The following is a 1285-nucleotide window of genomic DNA, read 5'->3' on the forward strand; positions in this document are numbered from 1 at the left end:
CCCCACCATTGACTTCATGGTCTTTATTGTTACAAAACACATATGAATACATTAATTTGAGCCTCACAACAATAGCAGGATGAGTAGTAGTATCTGCATTTTATAAAAGATAGTGGGGTTCAGAAATACTAAATGACTTGCCCAAAGTCATGTGGAGCTTAGCTTTTCTGACTCCTACATAGTACACATTCTGGCACTGTGGAGTGTGCCTAGCAGAGCATGGTATATTTGTTGAATGGACGATGATCCAGATTATAGTAGGTATTCAATAAATAATTGTCAAGCTCTATTATTAAAAATTAACTTAAGGTCTCTAGGTTGCTTTTTACTCCAACACCTCCCTTATGGGCTCTTGGCTCCCCTCAGAGACCCTCTTTTCCAAGAAACTCTATCACCCTTAACCAAGACTCACAAAGAGCAGAATCGACGTCTCCTCAGGTAGGTGCTCCGATGAGGGCTTCAGAAGGAAGAGTCTTCTTTTGAGATAGAGCTGAATGGACCTCACAGTTTTTGCTTTCCCACCTCCCATCTCGGGATTTCCTTAGGTCCTGGAGCGGGGAGGCTGTTCTCAGCCTTTTCCCAGGTGGCAGGACTGCATTTGTTCTGGAGTAGACAGACCTGTGAGTCTCTGCTATCCTGTTCCACTGGCCTTGGCCCTGGCAGTCATCACACTAGTGCCCCCTCCCCTCGCTCCTCCCTTCACCCCGCCCCTGCCTCTGGCTCAGCCCCACAGCCCTGGACACAGTACACACTGCCCAGGGCCTCTCTGCTCAAAGGGAAACAAAAGACTGCCTGAGTTCCCATGGCGCTATGGCCAGCACCTTCATACCAGGGCTGAACCCTCAGAATCCTCATTATATTCCGGGGTAAGACTTCTACCCAGAGCACAACTCTGTTTGCTTCTGGGAATAGGGGCATAGGGATATAGGAGTTGTGTCACCCAGACCTTGGAGGCCAAGTAGACATACTAGTACAGGAGGCCCAGGGCTGGGATATCTATTGTGTTGGATGGAAAAAGAAAAGCAAGGAATAGTGGTAGCTGGGCCTCCTGTGAAGCTTTGTGTTGTCTTCTCTATGGTAACAGGGTAACAGCAGAGGGTAAGGGTTGAAAACCAAGACAGAGAATTGAGAAATGCCTGCTCCAAATATATACACAGCTGAGTCCAGAAAAGATCAGGACTTCGGAGGTCTCTGCTTCTGTCTCTGGGGAGGGTGGGACAGGGGGATTCTAGAAGTGAATGAGTGAGTCCTGTGCTACAGGTACACTGGACACTGCCCACTACTT

The 1285-nt window shown here is 48.1% G+C and overlaps 1 protein-coding gene across 1 annotated transcript in view; it reads left to right on the forward strand.

Moving 5' to 3' along the window:
• Window positions 1-10: 10 nt before the first annotated feature.
• Window positions 11-1285, forward strand: part of FAM166B (family with sequence similarity 166 member B) — a 2821-nt gene continuing 1546 nt past the window's right edge. The window contains 2 exon segments of the mRNA XM_006916021.3: window positions 11-866; window positions 1261-1285. Coding sequence (XP_006916083.1) covers window positions 811-866; window positions 1261-1285 — 81 coding nt within the window. The 5' untranslated portion in view covers window positions 11-810.

This window comes from Pteropus alecto, unplaced genomic scaffold (assembly GCF_000325575.1).
Source record: "Pteropus alecto unplaced genomic scaffold, ASM32557v1 scaffold206, whole genome shotgun sequence".
NCBI lineage: Eukaryota > Metazoa > Chordata > Mammalia > Chiroptera > Pteropodidae > Pteropus > Pteropus alecto.